At 40.3% G+C, this 20,377-nt stretch overlaps 1 protein-coding gene and 1 long non-coding RNA gene across 2 annotated transcripts; both read left to right on the top strand.

Moving 5' to 3' along the window:
* The first annotated feature begins 4,645 nt into the window (after positions 1-4,645).
* On the top strand, positions 4,646-7,513 carry LOC149982777 (uncharacterized). Its single transcript, XR_016496934.1, has 2 exons — positions 4,646-4,932; positions 6,319-7,513. It is a non-coding gene; the product is annotated as an uncharacterized LOC149982777 (long non-coding RNA).
* A 338-nt stretch (positions 7,514-7,851) lies between these two features.
* Positions 7,852-14,653, top strand: pierce1 (piercer of microtubule wall 1). The gene is made up of 3 exons (XM_021605341.3): positions 7,852-8,105; positions 14,161-14,239; positions 14,351-14,653. The coding sequence occupies exons 1-3, from the start codon at positions 7,975-7,977 to the stop codon at positions 14,534-14,536; spliced, it is 396 nt and encodes a 131-aa protein (XP_021461016.1). The 5' UTR covers positions 7,852-7,974; the 3' UTR covers positions 14,537-14,653.
* Positions 14,654-20,377: the final 5,724 nt, after the last annotated feature.

Raw genomic sequence — 20,377 nt, 5'->3', positions numbered from 1 at the left:
TAGGTCGGTACCTAGTCACAAAAATAGCAATTTTTTTCAGCCAAAGAGAGGAGTCACAAAAAGCAGAAATAGAGATACAGTTCATCACTAACCTTTGATGATCTTCATCAGATGACACTCATAGGACTTGTTACATAATACATGTTACACATGTTACACAATACATGTATGTTTTGTTTGATAAAGTTCATATTTATATCCAAACATCTCAGTTTACATTGGCGCGTTACTTTCAGTAGTTCCAAAACATTCGGTGATTTTGCAGAAAGCCACATCAATTTACAGAAATACTCATATTACACATTGCTAAAAGATACAAGTGTTATGCATGGAATTTTAGATCCACTTCTCCTTAATGCAACCGCTGTGTCAGATTTCAAAAAAGCTTTACCGAAAAAGCACACCATGCAATAATCTGAGTATGGCGCTCAGACAACAAAACAAGCCATACAGATATCCGCCATGTTATGGAGTCAACAAAGTCAGAAATAGCATTATAAATATTCACTTTGATGATCTTCATCAGAATGCACTCCCAGGAATCCCAGTTCCAAAATAAATGTTTGATTTGTTCGATAAAGTCCATCATTTATGTCCAAATACCTCCTTTTTGTTTGCTCGTTTAGTACACGGGGGCAGGACCAGGCGAAGGTTCAGACGAAAAGTCATATTAGAGTTCGTAGAAACATGTCAAACGAAGTATAGAATCAATCTTTAGGATGTTTTGATCATGAATCTTCAATAATGTTCCAACCGGAGAATTCCTTTGTCTGTAGAAATGCAATGGAACGCAAGCTAACTCTCACGTGAGGGCGCGTGATCAGCTCATGCCCCTCTGGCAGAGCCATGACTCATTCAGCTCTCATTCCCCCCTCCTTCACAGTAGAAGCATCAAACAAGGTTCTAAAGACTTATGTCATCTAGTGGAAGCCTTAGGAAGTGCAATATGACCCCATAGACACTGTATATTCGATAGGCAATGACTTGAAAAACTACAAACCTCAGATTTCCCACTTTCTGGTTGGATTTTCTCTCAGGTTTTTGCCTGCCATATGAGTTCTGTTATAATCACAGACATCATTAAAACAGTTTTAGAGACTTTAGACTGTTTTCTATCCAAATCTACTAATAATATGCATATATTAGCAACTGGGCGTGAGTAGCAGGCAGTTTACTCTGGGCACCTTATTCATCCAAGCTACTCGATACTGCCCCAGTCCCAAAGAAGTTTTAAGGTATCTTTACTTTTACTCAAGTGTAAAAACGTAGTACTTTTTCCACCACTGCTCAGTACTTTGTTGAAGCACCTTTGGCAGCGATTACAGCAGTCTTCTTGGGTATGACGCGACAACCTTCACACACCTGTATTTGGGGAGTTTCTCCCATTCTTCTCTGCAGATCCTCTCAAGCTCTGTCAGGTTAGATGGGGAGCGTCACTGCACAGCTATTTTCAGGTTTCTCCACTCAAGGACATTCAGAGACTTGTCCCAAAGCCACTCCTGTGTTATCTTGGCTGTGTGCTTAGGATCGTTGTCCTGTTGGAAGGTGAACCTTCGCCTCATTGTGAGGTTTTCCTCATAATGAGCAGGTTTTCCTCAAGGATCTCTGTTCTTTGCTCCATTCATCTTTGTCTCGATGCTGACTAGTCTGCCAGTCCCTGTCGGTGAAAAACATCCCCAAAGCACGATGCTTCCACCACCATGCTTCACCGTAGGGATGGTGCCAGGTTTCCTCCAGACGTGACGCTTGCCATTCAGACCAAAGTATCAGGTACGAAGGTAAGACCTAGATGCAGACAACGTTGAATTAACAATGGTTTAATAATCCAACAGGGGCAGGCAATAGACAGGTTAAGGCAGGCAGGGGTCAGTAAACCAGAGGTGGGGCAACTGTACCGGATGGCAGGCAGGATCAGGGTCAGGGTAGGCAGAGGTCAAAAATACAGAGGTTGGGCAAAGGTCAGGGCAGCAGGCAGGGTCAGGGGCAGGCAGAGTGGTCAGGCAGACAGTCTCAGAGTCAGGACAAGCAAGGGTCAAAACCAAGAGGGCGAGAAAAACCGAGCCTGGGAAAAGCAGGAGCGGAGACACAAAAACACTGGTATACTTGACAAACAAGATGAACTGGCAACAGACAAACAGAACACAGGTATAAATACACAGGGGATAATGGAGAAGATGGTCAACATGTGGAGGGGAGGGAGACAATCACAAAGACAGGTGAAACAGATCAGGGTGTGACACAAGAGTTCATTCTCGGTTTCGTCAGACCAGAGAATCTTGTTTGTCATGGTCTGTTTTAGACTGATTCAATGAACCATTGTATTTCTGTTCAAAATGTTGTATCAAGTCTGACCAAATGTGCCTAATTGGTTTATTGATACATTTTCAAGTTCATAATTGTGCACTCTCCTCAAACAATAGCATGGTCTGCTTTCACTGTAAGAGCTACTGTAAATAATGTTGAGGCACAGATCTGGGGAAGGTTACCAAAACATTTCTGCAGCATTGAAGGTCTGCAAGAACACAGTGGCCTCCATAATTCTTAAATGGAAGAAGTTTGGAACCACCAATAATCTTCCTAGAGCTGGCCACCAGGCCAAACTGAGAAATCGGGGGAGAAGTGCCTTGGTCAGGGATGTGACCAAGAATCCGATGGGCACTCTGACAGAACTCCAGAAATCCTCTGTGGAGATGGAAGAAGCTTCCAGAAGGACAACCATCTCTGCAGCACTCCAACAATCAGGCCTTTATGGTAGTGGCCAGACGGAAGCCACACCTCAGTAAAATGCACACGACAGTCCTCTTGGAGTTTGCCAAAAGGCCCCTAAAGTCTCTGACTATGAGAAAAAAGATTCTCTGGTCTGATGAACCCAAGACTGAACTATTTGGCCTGAATGCCAAGCGTCACGCCTGGAGGAAACCTGACACCATCCCTACGGTGAAGCATGGTGGTGGCAGCATCATGCTGTGGGGATGTTTTTCAGCAGCAGGGACTGGGTGACTAGTCAGGATTGCGGGAAAGATGAACGGAGCAAAGTACAGAGAGAGATTCTTGATGAAAACATGCTCCAGAGCACTCAGGACCTCAGACTGGGCGAAGGTTCACCATCCGTCAGGACAACTACCCTAAGCACACAGCCAAGACAATGCAGGAGTCTCTGAATGTCCTTGAGTGGCCCAGCCAGAGCCCACACTTAAACCCGATTGAACATCTCTGGAAAGACTTGAAAATAGCTGTGCAGCGACGCACCCCATCGAACCTGACAGAGCTTGAGAGGTAATGCAGAGAAGAATGGGAGAAACTCCCCCAAATACAGGTGTACCAAGCTTCTAGCGTCATACCCAAGAAGACTCGAGGCTGTAATCGCTGCCAAAGGTGCTTCAACAAAGTAGTGAGTAAAGGGTCTGAATACTTATCTAAATGTAATATTTCAGTTTTTGTTTTTTTAAATACATTTGGAAAAAATGCATTATGGGGTAGTGTGTAGATTGATGACTAGAAAAAATGCATTATGGGGTATTGTGTGTAGATTGATGAGTAGAAAAAAACAATTCAATTAATTTTAGAATAAGACTATAAGGTAACAAAATGTGTTAAGTCAAGGGATCTGAATATTTTCCGAATGCACTGTATCAAGCTAGAGTGTACATGAAGTGTCATGGTTTAGCCTTCATTTTGGTGTTTATTCCTTGCTGAATGCTTAGTAAATCTGGCCCAGGCCTAGGTGTATTAACACACCAACGCTTACAATGGGAGACTCCTTCACCATTTAACGGTCAATAGGTTTACAAATCCTCTCCTTAAAATGTTGAATTTAAATCTGGATTATTGGGGGAAAATAGCAATGCAGCATTTCCTGGTTGAGAGGAAGCGGGAAGTGACTGGAGGATGGTGATACTGCATCGTGGGCCCTCAGAACAATACAAAGTCTCCTTCACACAGGAAACGGATCTGCGTCAAAGAGGGGGCCTGACAGAGTTTTATAAAGACCAATGGCACATACCCTAAGGAAGCAGGATAAATCACTGTTTTCATCCACACACTCACTTATACCCCAGACTTGTAGTAAAAACGTCCTTTAGAAAAAATGACTTAGCAGCATATGTTAACTAGGCCTTTATAGTGTACTAGTCTCAAATTTAAAGTTTTAATGTCATATGCACAAGTACAGTGAAATGCCTTTCTTGCAAACTCAAAACTACTTAATGTTCTACACAACACAAGTAGACGACTTACTACACGATTATACTAATGTGCTAGTGGGTAAAAAGCTAAATAGTCCACGTTGGTGATAACAATCACGGTTGTGTCTTATTGGATCAATGCTGCATTAGGCTATGGCATGTATAACCATATATGTATTTTAATGTAGAGTAAGTCATTTCAGTTGACACATTAAGTTGCCTTTATATGCCTTCATAATCAGCCTCATTCTGAACATCTTTAGGCCTAATTAATGGCAATATGCAATGGGATGATCTAATTAATTGATTTTTTACAAACACAAACAATGGATTTTATAACTCAAGCTGCTTTACACATGGATGCTAGAAAGCACGTACTTCTTTGAAGATGTCATTCGTGAAGCATTTTCAGCAGGATGGAGGGTGTTTGCGCTTTACAACTTATTTTATCAGTTGGAAACACACACAGGAATTCCGGCTTGGGAATGACCGTCCAGTTCCCGGCCGCAACAGGAAGGTATGCATAAAAAGCACTTCCAAAACGGGCAGGCTATACCATTCCACTCCATTCGGCAGCAAAGGAACAGAAGGGAAATACATATTTGTAGCCTATACTGTGATTAAACTAATATTGGGAGATGGTCGCGATGGCAAAATAGCCCAACAAGTCAGTCAAGTGAATAGAGGTGATGTGGCAGCTGCAACCAGGTAGACTCAAGAGGCTTGGCATTGTGTTCTCCATTCTATGGTAAGTAGGGAGGACATTTCACCATTATAGATTATACTTTATTTTTCCCAGAGAAAACATAAGAGTCAGTATTATCATGATGCAGTTGTGATATGCAAAGGTAACATATATTCAAAACTAGTACTCTGTGGTTTTTAATTCAGAAAATTACATTTGTGATTTGTCCTTTGATTACCTGAAACATTGAAATGTTTATCCATGAAGCCTACCCACTGTTCACGTCATGTTCGTCTAGTTTCGAGTTACAATTGGATGAGTTTTCAACTAACGTGAATTCAACGTGAAATAAAATAATAATAATCAACAAGTCATTGGGTTTAGGTTCAAAGTTGGCAGAAAAAAAGACAAAATGCCCTTAAATTGATTACTTTTTGTGAATCCAATCAGCTTTCCACGTTGATTTTGTTCAAATGACAACATTGATTCAACCAGTGTTTGCCCGGAGGAGAATGATGTTTGCATTTTCAAGGTATTATTGCAATAGTGTGAAGTCATTAGTGGGACATTTGTGTTTGAGGGTAGGCTTGGAACCACTGGCCTAATAAACCAAGGAACTTGTTAGACCATTGATAAGCACAATATATTGAACATTTAAAGCTTAAAAGCATCAACGAATTCAGGTCATACACTATTATTAGACATTACAATGATCATACATTGGCCTGTTTTGAATTGAAGCCAGTGATGTAAACACCCACCTTGATGCAAAAAAAGTTTGTGATTTTACAGTTGACCTACCCTCAAACATGTCATTTTAACAAAATCAACGTGGTAAACTGATTTGATTCACAAAAAGTAATCAATTTAAGGGCATTTCGTGTTTTTTTCTGCCAACTTTTAACCTAAACCCAATGACTTGTTAATTTTTATTTATTTTTTCACATTGAATTGACATTAGTTGAAAACTCATCCAAATGTAACTCAAAACTAGATGAACATGGCGTGAACAGTGGGCAGGCTTTATGGAGAAGGACCCCTGGGGGTTCTTGGCCTATCCACAGGGGGTACTTGAGAAGACTTATTCCTAATGGTAAAATGCACATGAGGGGGTACAACAGACGTACTCTGGGCAGAGCAAAATACTGTTGGTGGTACAGTAGCGGAAAAGGGTTGGGAACCACTGTATTAGGCTATGCATGCTGCCCTCTAGGACTGATTTATTTAGTTCTGCTATAGTTCTGCTATTCAAAATGCAGCCCAATAATATAGGCTAGATATTGGTAAAGCTCAGCAAATTCCCACTGGGCACAGATGTCAATTCAACATCTATTCCACATTGGTTCAACGTCATTTCATTGAAGTGAATTGGAAACAACGTTGATTCAACCAGTATGTGCCCAGTGGGTTGTGTTGGCTAATATTACATTTTTTCTTCTCTTGTTTCAGATAGATGGAAGCTACAATCTCACACCCCAACCTCAATGCCCAATGGAATTTTACAATATTGTACAATGGGATATACAGGATTGTTGGCTTCTCATAGCCAGATCAAACCCCACAGATAAACCGAAGATAAGAGTTTCTGCCTGCTTCACGGTCCATTATTACTTTTGGTACGCGCTCGGCCAGTCTCAAACTCGTACCGTGAGTAATAATGCACTGTGGCTGTCACTGCCAACGAGAGACGGACAGCACCTCAGTTCTCCATAATCCTATGCATCTCATCGTTGTATAGACAGATGTGAAGCAGGAAATGTGATGAAAACTCAGCCCTTGTGTCAGAATGACAGCATTTAAATATAATCATTTAGGATACTTTCATATCCAGTGAAGAAATTGACTAGCCAGTTTACTTAAATATTATTGTTGAATTATTTACTTTAAATGTGTGGTTGAATGTTACACTGACATTTGAAAATGTTAACTCTAAATGGTAAATCTTATTTATACTTGCAAAAGAAATTCCCTGTGCCTTGTGACTGTTATATTTATGTTGACTACATATGTCTTGTTTTAGTACAATGAAACAGTCATATTAGGCTACAGCCTATTATTATGTCTTAACTTTTTGTAGGAAAAACATTTTTTTTTCTCAAATATCAAAAAATGGGCCTGTAATTGAATAAAGTTCAGAAACATTATAGCCAACTCTCCTAATTGGACATGTTTTGAAATAGGCACTGCAATGTAATTGTCTGTTTAATAAATGATCATTACAATTGACAACTCAATTCTACACTAAGAGACGAAATTGAATACACAATCAGCCTCTAAACAAAGCGACCCTGATGCACCCATTGACACTTTTTTAATAGAGAGGCTATGTCATAAACCCTCAAAGTTCCAGAATGCGGTGAAAATGGCAGCTATTGTGTTTAGGGAGAAATCCAAACCTATTGTGGTTAGGGAGAAATCCAAACCAATTGGAATGAATGGCAGTAGAGGCAGAGGTGATGCATTTCCTGATTTTACTTATACAGGAAAATAAAAGTAAGGCATGGGATATATCTGAAATTGTGTAATAGAATTATTGTCAACCTACAATATTGTTATATAATTATAAATACAGTTTATATGGATTTTATACAAATGTTCTGTATAGATAGCCTCTAAAATACAGCATATGTAAACAAACCATAAATGTCTAAATGTTGTATTTTTTGTGGAAAGCTGTGAGTGCTATTATATGATACAATATCATCACTTGTTGCATTTACAATTTGTCTAAATCATTTCATCAAATTATTAAGCCACTGTATGGCTGTGGATTGGCTGCATTTCTTTTTATGGAATGTTGTCATATTGGCAGTTAATTGGAAACATTTACAGTACAGATAATTCTTCAAATATATTGTTTCACACAATATCTTATCACAGCACTGGCAAACCATGGCTGACCAACTACCTGACTTTTATACCATCATAAGGTTCATGATCATTCTAGTATTCTAATTCCTACTTCTATGGCACGTGAAATAGGATCTCTATGGTTCCAACCCTCCGACGTCACCTCGTTACAGTTGTGTTGGTAGCAACTAACTTAAACAGTACCCTACTCCTTGTTGTCGTGTGCATCGGGCCCGAAACCCTCGTCTCATAATCATGGATTCTGAAAACTATGTGGAAACTCATCCATCAGACGACAATGAAGCTATGAAAACCAGTGACGTTTACAAAGTGGACAAAAATCTTCCTAAGCGTTTTAATAACCCCGATTGCTTTCAAGGCTACAGGTAAATCCTAATTACAGCATGTTAAAGTGCTCATTTAAATCGAACCCGCAATGCGGTTATGCACGCTGTGTCCCCCCATTGCAATATCACCACTCACATGGTAGCCTCGATGTTTCCAATTTTCAGGAAAGTTGTGTGTGGGCAACATTGAAATTTCACAGCAATTCAGTTGCCTGAAACTAGACGTTCACAATAACAAGACTAACCTCATTTTAAATAATATCGCCTGATAGGTTAGTGTATACACTATGAGGTTGGAATAATACTGTGAAAATGATAATGCCCTTTTAGTGTAATTGCTGTATGGAAAAGACTGCCTGAAATGTCAATATGTTTTGGTGACAAAGTATTTTTTTAAACCAACCGCTTTGTACCAGATGTGTCAATGTGTAGTTCATACATGCATAATCTATGAGCAGAATTATTGTTTTACCTCAATTAGCCATGGAATCCCTAGTTTGAAAGCAACTGTTTTCTTGAAACTGCTGTGCCATTTTCCCAAATGTGGGCCAGCCCCCTAGCAATTCGAGTTCTTGCCAATGAGCCCCTAGCATTTGAGTGACAGCTAGCAAGAGGCCGGCCAAGTATTATCCAATGAGGTTGCAGGGCTAGCCCAACTGCTCAGTGGACACAGCAGAGAGAGGGAGTGTGAGAGAGAGATCAATAATGCATGCAGAGCAGAATTAGGCCGATACCCGCTAATTATCAAAATCCAGAAAAGAGCTGTTCAATTCTACAACCACCTAACAGGAAGTGATTCCCAAACCTTCCATAACAAAGCCATTATCAACAGAGAGATTAATCTGGAGAAGAGCAAGCTGGTCCTTGGGCTATGTTCACAAACACAAACAGACCCCACAGAGCCCCAGTACAGCAACATAATTAGACTCAACCAAATCATGAGAAAACAAAAAGATAATTACTTGACACATTGGTACGAATGAACAAAAAAACTGAGCAAACTAGAATACTATTTCAAATCAAATTGTATTTGTCACTTGCGCCGAATACAACAGGTGTAGTATACCTTACAGTAAAATGCTTACTATACAAGCCCTTAATTAACCAACAATGCTTTTAGAAGAAAAAGTGTTAAGTAAAAAATAGAAAATTAAAGTAACAGTAAAATAACAATAGCGAGGCTATACGGGGGGGGGGGGGGGGGGGGGTAACGGTACAGAGTCAATGTGCGACTAACACCGGTTAGTCGAGGTAATATGTACACTAACGTTCAAAAGTTTGGGGTCACTTAGAAATGTCCTTGTTTTTGAAAGAAAACCACATTTTCCATCCATTAAAATAACACCAAATTGATCAGAAATACAGTGTAGACATTGATAATTTAGTAAATTACTACCGTAGCTGGAAACGACATATTATTTTATGGAATATCTACATAGGCGTACAGAGGCCCATTATCAGCAACCATCACTCCTGTATTCCAATGGCACGTTGTGTTAACCAATCCAAGTGTATCATTTTATTAAAAAGGCAAACTGATCATTAGAAAACCATTTTTGCAATTATGTTAGCACAGCTGAAAACTGTTGTTCTAATTAAAGAAGCGGGGGAATAAACTTTGCCCTCTTCACGACTGTCTTGGTGTGTTTGGACCATGTTAGATTGTTGGTGATGTGGACACCAAGGAACTTGAAGCTCTCAACATTCTCCACTTCAACTAGTTGATGAGAATGGGGGTGTGCTCGGTCCTCCTTTTCCTGTAGTCCACAATCATCTCCTTTGTCTTGATCACATTGAGGGAGAGGTTGTTGTTCTGGCACCACACAGCCAGGTCTCTGACCTCCTCCCTATAGGCTGTCTCATCATTGTCGGTGATCAGGCCTACCACTGTTGTGTCATCGGCAAACTTGATGATGGTGTTGGAGACGTGCCTGGCCATGCAGTCATGAGTGAACAGGGAGTACAGGAGGGGACTGAGCACGCACCCCTGTGGGGGCCCAGTGTTGAGGATCAGTGTGGCGGATGTGTTGTTACCTACCCTTACCACCTGGGGGTCAGCCCGTCAGGAAGTTTTGGATCCATTTGCAGAGGGAGGTGTTTAGTCCCATGTTCCTTATCATAGTAATGAGCTTTGAGGGTACTATGGTGTTGAACGCTGAGCTGTAGTCAATAAATAGCATTCTCACATAGGTGTTCCTTTTGTCCAGGGCAGTGTTGAGTGCAATAGAGATTGCATCATCTGTGGATCTGTTGGGGCGGTATTCAAATTGGAGTGGGTATAGGGTTTCTGGGAAAATGGTGTTGATGTGAGCCATGACCAGCCTTTCAAAGCATTTCATGGCTACAGACGTGGGTGTTACGGGTTGGTAGTCATTAGGCAGGTTACCTTAGTGTTCTTGGGCACAGGGACTATGGTGGTCTGCTTGAAACATGTTGGTATTACAGACTCAGGCAGGGAGAGTTGGAAAATGTCAGTAAAGACACTTGCCAGTTGGTCAGCGCATGTTCGGAGTACACGTCCTGGTAAACGTCCTGGTAACCCTGCGCCCTTGTGAATGTTGACTTGTTTAAAGGTCTTAATCACATCGGCTACGGAGAGTGTGATCACACAGTCAGCTGATGCTCTCATGCATGCTTCAGTGTTACTTACCTCGACACGAGTATAGAAGTAATTTAGCTCATCTGATAGGCTTGTGTCACTGGGCAGCTCGCGGCTGTGCTTCCCTTTGTAGTCGGTAATAGTTTGCAAGCCATGCCACATCCGATGAGCGTCGGAGCCGGTGTAGTACGATTCAATCTTAGTCCTGTATTGACACTTTGCCTGTTTGATGGATCGTCAGAGGGCATAGCGGTATTTCTTATAAGCTTCCGGGTTAGAGTCCCACTCCTTGAAAGTGGCAGCTCTACCCTTTAGCTCAGTGCAGTTGTTGCCTGTAATCCATGGCTTCTGAATGGGTTATGTACATACGGTCACTGTGGGGACGACGTCATTGTTGCACTTATTGATGAAGCCAGTGACTGATGTGGTGTACTCCGCAATGCCATCGGAAGAATCCCGGAACATATTCCAGTCTGTGCTAGCAAAACAGTCCTGTAGCTTAGCATCTGCTTCAACAGAATACCTGACCACTGTGACTGACCCCAAATTAAGGGAAGCTTTGATCATGTACACATTCAGGGAGCATAGCCTTGCTATTGAGAAAGCTGGCTCTCAAGAAAAGACAGGCTATGCGCACACAAACCACAAAATTAGTTGGAAACTGAGCTGCACTTCCTAACGTCCTGCCAAATGTATGACCATATTAGAGACACATATTTCCCTCAGATTACACAGACCCACAAAGATTTAGAAAACAAATCCAATTTTGATAAACTCCCATATCTATTGTGCAAAATACCACATTGTGCAATCACAGCAGCAATATTTGTGACTTGTTGCCACAAGAAAAGGGCAACCAGTGAAGAACAAACACCATTGTAAATACAACCCATATTTATACTTTAACTATTTGCATGTTGTAACAGCTCGGTATATAGACATAATTTGACATTTTGAAGTCTATTATTTTGGAACTTGGATGAGTGCAATATTTACATCACTTCTGTTGATCCATTTTACTTGCTTTGGCAATGTTTCCCATGCACACACACACAGACAGACAGACAGACAGACAGACAGACAGACAGACAGACAGACAGACAGACAGACAGACAGACAGAGATGTGCAATTGTCGGGGACCACTTTCGGCTCATGAGTGCTACTTTCAGAACTACAGGCGAAAAAGTATTGAAAAGTACAGGATACTCTTTAATAGACCAATAACAAAGAGAGTTTCAAACATATCTGCCAATAACAGCTAGTTTTCAGGTTACATATCCCTCCCATTAGCAGGGGCGGACTTAGTGATTTGGAGGCCCCAGGCAGAGGCCAGTCATGTGCCATGAACACAACCAGTCATGTTTTCATCTGATGACAAACCACTTGAAAATGTAGGTTACCTTCACACGTTCATCCAAAATAATTCTAATTCTAACAGTGCACTGTGCACCCGCCAACTTTCCTTCAATTCGCAAGTGGCTGAAACGATCTCATTAGAAAAAGCATCCGAGTGAGCAAAAGAGCACCCTTCTGGCTTACTATAGGTAGCCCACGTATCTGATGCTGTCTGGCCCAAATGAATATGACATGCCATACTCCTTTTGGCCAGAGAGCATCAGATACATGGGCAACACCTACAGTTGAAGTCAGAAGTTTACATACAGCTTGGTTGGAATCATTAAAATTCATTTTTCAACCACTCCACAAATTTCTTGTTAACAAACTCTAGTTTTGGCAAGTCGGTTAGGACATCTACTTTGTGCATGACACAAGTAATTTTTCCAATAATTGTTTACAGACAGATTATTTAACGTATAATTCACTGTAGTGAATTCCAGTGGGTCAGAAGTTTACATACACCAATAACCTGAAAGGCCGCTCAGCAAGGAAGAAGCCACTGCTCCAAAACCGCCATTAAAAAAAGCCAGACTATGGTGTGCAACTGCACATGGGGACAAAGATCGTACGTTTTGGAGAAATATCCTCTGGTCTGATGAAACAAAAATAGAACCGTTTGGCCATAATGACCATCGTTATGTTTTGAGAAAAAAGGGGGAGCCTTGCAAGCCGAAGAACACCATCCCAACCGTGAAGCACAGGGGTTGGCAGCACCATGTTGTGGGGTTGCTTTACTGCAGGAGGGACTGGTGCACTTCACAAAATAGATGGCATCGTGAGGTGGGAAAATTATGTGGATATATTGAAGCAACATCTCAAGACATCAGTCAGGAAGTTAAAGCTTTTGTTCGCAAATGGGTCTTCCAAATGGACAATGACCCCAAGCATACTTCCAAAGTTGTGGCAAAATGGCTTAAGGACAACACAGTCAAGGTATTGGAGTGGCCATCACAAAGCCCTGAACATAATCCCATAGAAAATCTGTGGGCAGAACTGAAAAAGCGTGTGCGAGCAAGGAGCACTACAAACCTGACTCAGTTACACCAGCTGTCAGGAGGAATGGGTCAAAATTCACCCAACTTTTTGTGGGAAGCTTGTGGAAGGCTACCTGAAACGTTTAACCCAAGTTAACCTATTTAAAGGCAATGCTACCAAATACGAATTGAGTGTATGTAAACTTCTGACCCACTGGGAATGTGACGAAAGAAATACAAGCTGAAATAAATCGTTCTCTATTATTCTGACATTTCACATTCTTAAAATAAAGTGGTGATCCTAACTGACGTAAGACAGGGAATTTTTACTAGGATTAAATGTCAGGAATTGTCAATAACTGATTTTAAATGTGTTTGGCTAAGGTGTATGTAAACTTCTGACTTCAACTGTACATGTCCTCTGCCTTTTCCTTGACGACTATAGCAGTATTATCAGCAGCACATTTATTTTACTAAAGAAAGTCATATCGGAGGGTTTTCTACTAAGCTAACATATGAAACTGTTTTTAGATGGTCACCAAGGATAGTTTTCCTATTTGATTTAGAATTTTAGGACCCCTGTGGGTAGAAAATAAAAATATATTTAATTGAACATTGAATTTGGTCTTACTGCTATTAGCCCATAGAAATGCATCGAATAACATTTTCATACATGGAAAATCAGAATCCCTGGTGTAGCCCAAACCGGTCGGACGCTACAGATGTTTTAGTGAGAAGATTTTCTGAATGTCTCCTGGTCTGACAATCACTGCTGTCACAGATAGAACAATGAGCCAGATGTTTCACCGGATGTATAAATCTGAAGTATCCAGTTGGCATTTCCACTCACCACCAAATATGGTGATGAGAGGAAACCCAGTGGCCGGTAGTCGGAGAAGATGATGCAAGATGGTTTTTGGCCAACATTCTGCACATGTTCTCATCGATTAAACATTTGATCTCAATACAGTTATATGTTCCCAAAACTAGAATATGTTACAAACAGATTGAGAAATAAAAAGTTGCATTGGTCCTTTAACCATTTTGCTAAAAATGTTATGCACCAAAAAGGTTGTTTGCTTTTGATGATCAATGCACTGAGATAATATTTGTCTATTTCAGTACGAAGAAAAACCACCCATTCTACCAGACATCAAGCCAAATATATGGAAGCAAGAGACCAACCGTTCATGAAATGCCTGTAAGAAAGATGCCATAAACCGTATGGAAATCTAAAACAAACAAAAAAAACATGATTATTTGCACTGATCTGTCTGAACCTGATTTTGTTTCATTTTTCCTATCCCATCAGACAACTTTTAATGGCAGTTATCGGAAGTTTTCAGAACACATGCTGAAAAGTGGGATGTTCAGAGATAACGGTTTCAACACGTCCATTGAGAAGAGCAAAATCACAGGACACGACACCATCCCCATGTTTCAAGACAGGATCAACTTTAATTATGCATACGACAGTGGGAATGGTCCAAGGAATTGAAAACATTACTCCACCTACCTTAATTCATTTTCATTGCTACATTTGTATGCCATTCATTCTATTTGCCTTTTATAAGGATCAATTCCTATAATGAGTATTTAAACATCATACAGAACATTCACCTTGTTTTATTAGACCCCACCTACCATTGGTGATTGGTTCAATAAAAACCTTACCCCAACATCAGTCTTGGCCACAAGGTGGTGATCTAACAACTTGCTGACTATTTTGCTGGCACATGCAGGAGCTAACGCACAGCAAAAGAGTCAGCAAGATGTTAGATGTCCACCTTGTGGCCAAGACTGATGTTGGGGTAAGGTTTTTATATACGGTGAGTGTTCAAGACATTAAGAACACCTTCCTAATATTGAGTTTGCCCTCAGAACAGCCTCAATTTGTCGGGGGATGGACTCTACAAGGTGTCGAAAGCGTACAACCGGGATTCTGGCCCATGTTGAATACAATGCTTCCCACATAGTATTCAATGTGTGGACCATTCTTGATAAACACGGGAAACTGCTGAGCATGAAAAACCCAGCAGCGTTGCAGTTCTTGACACAAAATTGGTGCGCCTGGCACCTACTACCATAACCCGTTCAAAGGCACTTTTCGTGCCCATTCACCCTCGGAATGGCACACATACACAATCCACCTCTCAATTGCCTCAAGGCTTAAAAATCCTTCTTTAGCCTGTCTCCTCCCTTTCATCCATACTGATTGAAGTGGATTTAACAAGTACATCAACAAGGGATCATAGCTTTCCTCTGGATTCACTTGGTCAGTCTCTGCCATGGAAAGAGCAGGTGTTCATAATGTTTTGTACATTTAGTCTGTTTTATTTCTCTATTATTGTGTAAAGGATAAGAATTGATCCAACTCCTGGTACCTTTCAAACAGAAGATTTGTACAAGTTTTTGGAATTCGATAGATATTCTATCTAAGTTTAAATTGATCCTGCAAATTATATTTAACCACCTTGAATTATTCCAGAAAACTGGGTCATGGTAACACAAGTAACACAAAATAGTGTCTTAAAGTGGTTGCTAGGAAACTAGTGAACCAAGACCGTATCAGAAGGAAAATAAATCACTAGCAAATAATCCAAGGCGATATTAAGACATTTTGTTTGATGAACATGAATTAACTAATGTACACGGTGTAAATGTTAAAATAAGAGAATAGTAGTGAAATGCCCTCTTCACAGGGCTATTTTGAGGGAAGTGTACAACAGCATAGAGTAGGTATATCTGTGCGTTAGCTCCTTTTGAGTAATGCTTGGAGGGGTTGAGGGGAGCTGGAGGATGGAACTAAAAAACAAACAAAAGATAACTATTGTAAAATATGCTGTGTCCATAAAATGTACATAGTATGTACTGTATAAGCTGGAAATAGATGCCTAAGTGTTGTGGTCTATTAGTTTACGTCAATTAGGGGAGGGGTAGTAGGGTTAGGGGAGAATATATAACAAATATTTATATATATATATATATATTTACAAAAAAAATATATATGGGGGATTGGAAATTATGTAGACAATTACATTTGATGGAACCCACAATCTGAAATATTAAAGCTGATCTAAAAAAATATGCAAAATACAAAAAAATGCTTGTACACCCTATACTTTGACTCAATGAAGCCATGTCGTATCTGTGAAGCCATACACAATTATAAAACAAATTGCTATCTAGAACCTGAAAGGGTTATTCGGCTGTCCCAATAGGAGAATAACCCCGTTTGGTTCCAGCCCACACAGACATTAATTCAAAGTCTATTCCACGTTGGTTCAACGTCAACATTGATTAAACATGTTTTATATATTTAACCTTATTTTAACTAGGCAAGTCAATTAAGAACAAATTCTTATTTACAATGAAGGCCTACCACGAGGCCAAATGCCTCCTTTTACGCGGATGGGGGCTGGGTTTAAAAATAAAAATGTAGGACAAAACACATGTCATAATGAGAGCGACCACAACAATTAAGAAAGACTTAAAGAGGGACCTAAGACAACAACACAACATGGCAGCAACACATGACGGATTATAATTAGATGTATCACGAAGAGGAAAATGTCCCAACCAGTATGCGCCCAGTGAGAGGTAGAACCCTTTTGATTCCAGGTAAAAGCGTTTTGGGTTACATGCACAACCATTTCCACAGAGGGTTCTACATGGAACCCAAAAGAGTTCTACCTAAAACCAAAAAGGGTTTTACCTGATCTAAAAAAAAGTTATCCTATGGGGAAAGCCGCAGAACCCTTTTGGAAAGCTTTTTTCTAAGCATTATTTAAATGCTAGTATTATTATCTAGCATAATGTAAGCAACGTTTCCCCTCTGAGGCCCACTGAGTAAATCTGGGGATCGATCCCTTATATCATAGATCACATATTTAAGAGTGGAATGTGTGCTCAATATTAATTGTAGACACATATCAATATACACTGAGTATAGAAAACATTAAAGACGCCTGTTTTTTCATGCTCAAAAGTTGGAGTCAGCATGGGCCAGCATCCCTGGGGGGGGGGGGGGGGTAATGTTTGGTATACTCAGTGTGCAATACAATATATCACATTGCACAACTAGACTGCATGTCTTTGTCTGCTATTTCTAATAGTAGTTCCCCTTACAGTGTAAGATTAAGTTTACAATTGCCATTTCTCCTTACATCTCCTGTTCTCCAAAAGCTTATTTCTGGGCACATTTGAACCATCTCAAATTAAATGCTTCCTTTGTCTGCTACAGATTATAATTAGGTGTAGCACGGAGAGGAAACTGTCCCAAAAGCCCTAGCACGGTCACAGACACATTTTCCTCTGTTTTAGAGTGTAGAGCTCTCCCACTCTCCACAGAGACTAGACCCATTTTCAGCTCAGTAATGACTGTCAGAAATCTGACAGGCTTGGGTTGGCAATGCTACTGCTATCAGGGACATCATGCACCCCCAAAATCTGAGGGTGCAAAAAAAACGTGAGGAGGGCTCTGGGGTGGGTAGAGAATTTAGCCTTTTTCAAATACCTAAAACATAGTCATTATGCTTAATTGTGTATATATACATACAGTGGGGCAAAAAAGTATTTAGTCAGCCACCAATTGTGCAAGTTCTCCCACTTAAAAAGATGAGAGAGGCCTGTAATTTTCATCATAGGTACACTTCAACTATGACAGACAAAATGAGAAGAAAAAAAATCCAGAAAATCACATTGTAGGATTTTTAATTTATTTATTTGCAAATGATGGTGGAAAATAAGTATTACATGACCTGCAACATGGTCAAGAAAGTTACTAAACTATTGATTTAGAAGTACAGACTTACTGCAAATCAGCACAAAGTCAATCGGAGCACTGCCGCCGCTATTTCAGCAACATTTCATTTTAAACATTTAAACATAATCAAATCAACAATGCTATATATACTCAGTTTAATACACTGAAAACAAACTTAAAGATACCAAAAACAATTTAGTCCAATCAATGTTGCTAAATATGATGTGGCTGTCTATGGTACTGATTTCTGCCTCTGTGTGTGTGTTTGTGTGCGCGTGCGGGTACACGCAGGTAAAAAAAAAACAAGCTTTAGTTTTTGTTGTCTTAGACTACCTAGCTAAAATGCTTACTATAACTTCCTTGCATGGGGCAACAATGAACCAGCTAAGTTATCTAGCTAGTTAACATGAGACTACTAGTCTACATCTAGGCTACATATTGACCTTCAATCGTCTCAGGACAGTGGCACAACATATGAATTTATGGTTAAATCAGAATCGCCATCATAACCATTGGCTTGTACAGGGAATTAAGTCAAAACCACAAGTTCAAATCCATGGCTTAGGAAAGGGCAGATTTAGCAAGCTAGCTACTGCAGGACATCAACACAAGCTAGCTACTGCAGGACATCAACACAAGCTAGCTACTGCAGGACAACAACACAAGCTAGCTACTGCAGGACAACAGCACAAGCTAGCTACTGCAGGACAACAACACAAGCTAGCTACTGCAGGACATCAACACAAGCTAGCTACTGCAGGACGTCAACACAAGCTAGCTACTGCAGGACATCAACACAAGCTAGCTACTGCAGGACATCAACACAAGCAGAGCAGAAATTAAAATTAGGTTTTGCTCAGCTCAACACTGATTGGCTAATTCTTATGTAATTTGTTTTATAAAGGGAGGCCATGCACTTGCTGGCATCAATCAATCAAATGCTACAGAACAACTGAGACAGAGGGGCGCTGTTTCCCTCGCTTGGATGATTTCTCAGGTGAGATTCAGACACTTACGAATTGCTGGGAAAATTATGAAAACATAGAGAGACAAAAGAGATTTGTTTTATTATTAAATATTTTTTTATTGGTCAAATATTTGGGGAAGCCTGGCTTCCCTTGGCATCCATGAATACACGCCACTCACATGTTATTTAGTAGCCTACTGAATTCATGACCATATTTATCTCAGTTGGTCAGTGTCAGACTGCATGAAATGCCTATTATTTCTTTAACCGACACTGGTTGTGAGGCTGTGTGTAGAGTTGTAAAGGGTTTTGGATTTAATCCACGCTGATAATGAAGAGTTGATGCGGTTGGATGGGAGGCTTGCTAGCTTCTCACACTGAATGCTGATGAAGTGGGTCAACGGAGGTCTGTGCAGCCAAAATAGCCATCTTGGTTACGGTCTAGTGCCAAGCCACAGACACAAGAAGGCAGAGCATTGTAAGACAATCCTTAGTAAACACATCTGTTGTCCCTTACATTGTGGAAGCCACAGGTAAAATGAAGACATCTAACTAGCCTGCGGAAATCACTTGTCATTCAGAACCCTGGACAGTGCCATGACAGTGCTAACTTCAAGTTCGGTCAAAAACCGAAAAAGTGGACAGGGAAGTGGAGGTGGAAATAGATGTCACCTTCCCAGCGTATACTGCTGCGTATACTCTTTGGTATCCTGCTACAACATCAATGGACTGTGGTTGCTGACTAGAACCCTTCAAGGTTCCAGGAGTTATAACGGTTGTTATCCCTTGACTTGGTGTAACTTTCCACCTTGATTATATTATAGATAATACATACCATTTGCACTACAGATTATGCAGTCATCTAAACACATCAGAGGAAGTAATTTTGCATGGTTCGTTTCCCAAAGATACGACAGGTGAGTTAAATACTGAAACACTAAAGAAGTGGCACAGAATGTGCCCTGGAAGAATGCATCAAGGAATCTAAGCACATCAGGTTTGATCATACTTTTGCATTTTGTTAACCTCTAAACTGACCTCCTGTCAAATCTGTCTGAGTACCTACACACACACTGGCTATACACAGATGCACTTTACTAGAGACTCCTCTGACATCCTACAACTATTTGTCTGTGTGTGATAAGGAAGCAGATGGAGCTGTCAGCTTGTCCTTGCACGGTTGATCTCCTGAAAACTAATCCTGCCATTCCCACAATTGCTGCTCTCTACACCAGTGCTAACTATGTTTTTAGGCTTTGGATCCAATCCAGCAGATTTTGTGAAAATAAGGATACTTAATAACACAGTATGGCTGGCCACTATTATTAATTATGGATACATTTGTTTTGGATGTCTCCTTCTGTAAGCTGAGGCATATTGATCCAATATTGTTGATTCATATAAAGTTCAGTTGAAATTTTGCTGAATTTGTACCTTTGAAACAACATCAGATCTTCAACATTATATACACTATAAAATAAAATACAAATAATAGCCTTGGCAGCACCTCCTACTGGAGAGTTGATCTTCAGCTGTTGATTTGGCCTCCTATCCAGGGTTTTAACCAAGTCCAACTTTTATGTTTGTCACTGACTACTACCAATGTG

The sequence above is a fragment of the Oncorhynchus mykiss genome, chromosome 6, assembly GCF_057628025.1.
Source record: "Oncorhynchus mykiss isolate SJ-2025 chromosome 6, ASM5762802v1, whole genome shotgun sequence".
Classification (NCBI taxonomy): domain Eukaryota; kingdom Metazoa; phylum Chordata; class Actinopteri; order Salmoniformes; family Salmonidae; genus Oncorhynchus; species Oncorhynchus mykiss.
The sequence above is the reverse complement of the archived record's forward strand: the minus strand, read 5'-3'. Positions and strand labels throughout refer to the sequence as shown.

What these genes read in the sequence shown, in the direction of transcription:
- pierce1 (XM_021605341.3), top strand. Translation starts at nt 7,975, where the DNA reads ATGGATTCTGAAAACTATGTGGAAACTCATCCATCAGACGACAATGAA. An exon ending in GATTGCTTTCAAGGCTACAG is followed by an intron (nt 8,106 to 14,160) that starts GTAAATCCTAAT and finishes TGTCTATTTCAG; the next exon opens with TACGAAGAAAAACCACCCAT. An exon ending in CAACCGTTCATGAAATGCCT is followed by an intron (nt 14,240 to 14,350) that starts GTAAGAAAGATG and finishes CTATCCCATCAG; the next exon opens with ACAACTTTTAATGGCAGTTA.